The following is a 2,744-nucleotide window of genomic DNA, read 5'->3' on the forward strand; positions in this document are numbered from 1 at the left end:
AGCCCCGGGGAGCGGTGCCGGTGGCAGTGCCGGTGTCGATGCTGGTACCAGTATCAATACCGGTGCTGGTTCCAGTACCGGTACCGTTGCCCCCACCATGCCCAAGCTGCTACCGGCTCAAGAGGCAGCACGGATCTACCACACCAACTACGTGAGGAACGCCAGGGCCATGGGGGTTCTCTGGGCCCTTTTCACCCTCTGCTTCTCCATCCTGATGGTGGTGACCTTCATCCAGCCGTACTGGATCGGCGACAGCATCGACACCCCCCAGGCCGGTTACTTTGGCCTCTTCTCCTACTGCATCGGCAACGCGCTCACCGGGGAGCTCATCTGCAAGGGCAGCCCCCTGGACTTCGGCACCATCCCCTCCAGCGCCTTCAAAACAGCCATGTTCTTTGTAGGCATCTCCACCTTCCTCATCATCGGCTCCATCCTCTGTTTCAGCCTCTTCTTCTTCTGCAACGCAGCCACCGTCTATAAAGTCTGCGCCTGGATGCAGCTGGCGGCAGGTGAGTGGGGCTGGGGGGGATCCCTGGGGGGGCTGGTGGTCCGGCCAGAGATGCTTGTCCCTCTCTGTCCCCATCTTGATTCTGCCAAGGGTAGGGCTGGCCAGGAAAGGGACACCAGTATAACCTCCATGCCCCATTTACTCCCTGTTACTGGTTACCAGTGGGGAATTTGCAGTGAGTAAAACCTGTCAGAGCAGCTGAGACCCAGCAGACTCATTACCTGTGGGTGATGCTCCCCTCTCTGCACCGCTGCAAAACCAGGTGGCACCAATGGTTCCCATCCCTGCTTACCTGGGGGGGCTTTTCCTCTGGCCATCACCTGATGCCATCGCTGCTGCTCGGTCCCCTCGGTTCCAGTTTCAGGGTATCAGCCCCTGAGCACCAAACGCTGCAGGGCTGGGGCACGGGGCTCTCTGCTGCCTTAGGGATCCTGGGGGAATTCAGCAGGGAGATGGTGACAACCTTTGCTGGGTTATTTAGTGCCTACAAGATGTTTTGGTGCCTACGAGACTCTTTTTGGTGCCTACAAGACCCTCCGCAGCAACTGGGGATCTCCCTGAGCTTGGGGGAAGCTGTCCCAGGGAGGGGGAGCAGGAGGAGGGCTCTGACTGTAGGGTTTGGTACCATCTCCCACATTTCCCTACTTTTCCTCTCATCTTTGCATCCCTGTGGATCTCCAGCCTTCTCCATCCCTCCCCCAACGCAGTGAGACACCTGAGACACCCGGTAACCCAGCTCCTGCCTTCTCAGCCCCAGCTGAAACCCAACCCAGCCCTTTGTTGCTCCTGAATCATTCATACTGGGACCAGCCACAGCCCCCGCCATCCCTGGGTGCCCCCGTGCCAGGGACCCCCCAGCTGACACCCCGTGGGAGGGTGGCATCAGGGTTGTTTCAGTTCCTGGCTAAAGAAGCGAAGCTCAAGCAAAGATTTAGATAAGAGGCTTGGGGCAGCTCAGCCTCCTGGGGAGCTGGAGCGGGGAAAGGCTTTGCTGTCATATTTGGGGGTTTTATGGATATTTTAGCACTGGATGGGGAGAGAAACTCGGCCCAGGTGGCTCTGGCCATGCAGACAAACCCGAATCATCACCAAGAACCCAGTTTCTCAGCCCCAGGTGCTCTCGGAAGCTTTCAAGTCACCAGGAGTGATGCAGATGCTGCTGCATTTCTGGGAGTTATTTAAAAAGGGAGCAGGTGACAAGTGGATCCATTTTCTGGCCTTTGCTCTGCACCAGGCTGTGTTTTCACAGGAGAAGCGATTTCTTTCCAGCTTCCCCCATCTCTCCGTGCCCCTCCTCTCCGCTAGCTACAGGGATGGGTAATTAAATACAGGAGAAACCAGCTGCTTCTCAATGAAGGGAAATGTTCTGTGCAGACCCAGGGAGCTGCCCGCTGGCCTTGCTGCTCTTCCATCCACAAGCCAAGGGGAAAAAACATCAGCGAAGCAGGAGGCAACTGTCCCTCAAGTGTTTTCTGGTTCACTGAGCACCCAGTGATGGAGAAATGTCACCAGGGCAGGGAGCATCTCGCTGCGGGTGTCCCCAAAGGACAGGGACAAACAGCCACTCGTCCACAGCTGCCACCATGGGGTTGTTTCTGGCATGAGGAGCCTGGGAAGTTCTCACACCTGCAGGGAAAGATAGAAAGGGGCCGTTACTTCCATGCTCTGCACCAAGATAAGGGCAGAGGATGCGAAGAGCCTCTGTTAATCACACCCCAAAGCCTGGCAGGTGAGCTCAGCTCTTCATCCCAAGCCCGGTCACTCTCCTTGTCCAGCAAATACAATTTCTCTGAGCGTGAGGGATCCATGGGGTGAAAAAAAACCACCTGTGAGATTTCAACATGAACCAGTTGGCAGGTGATGGCCCTTCAGCAGCTCGTGCTGGGTGTGTCACAACTCCCATGGCAAAGCCACAAAGGTGACAAGCCGGTGCCATCGAGGTTGTGTGTGCACTGGGGCTGGGGAGTGAGAGCAGCAGCAGGAGCTGGTGGTGGCTCATGGCCGGGCTGGAACCGTCACAGCTGAACAAGCAGAATTAATCTCCCTGCAAAGCTGCTGCTGACAGCAGCTCCACCTCAGCAAACCCTCAGCTGAAATCCAGCTGCGCATGGGGGAGTAACCAGGTTCCCCACCTTGCACAGATTAAACCCAACTGGTTTTGTTTGGAGAAGATACGTCTCTGGAGGACGCGGGCAGGGATGTGGCGGAGGCAGGAGAGGTGTTGCCTGGGCAACGC

At 57.0% G+C, this 2,744-nt stretch overlaps 1 protein-coding gene across 1 annotated transcript in view; it reads left to right on the forward strand.

Moving 5' to 3' along the window:
• The first annotated feature begins 14 nt into the window (after positions 1 to 14).
• Positions 15 to 2,744, forward strand: part of LHFPL5 (LHFPL tetraspan subfamily member 5) — a 4,225-nt gene continuing 1,495 nt past the window's right edge. Inside the window, exon 1 of the mRNA XM_010176902.2 lies at positions 15 to 509. Coding sequence (XP_010175204.1) covers positions 98 to 509 — 412 coding nt within the window. The 5' untranslated portion in view covers positions 15 to 97. The remainder of the gene's footprint in view (positions 510 to 2,744) is intronic.

This window comes from Antrostomus carolinensis, unplaced genomic scaffold (genome assembly GCF_000700745.2).
Source record: "Antrostomus carolinensis isolate BGI_N321 unplaced genomic scaffold, ASM70074v2 scaffold18411, whole genome shotgun sequence".
Classification (NCBI taxonomy): domain Eukaryota; kingdom Metazoa; phylum Chordata; class Aves; order Caprimulgiformes; family Caprimulgidae; genus Antrostomus; species Antrostomus carolinensis.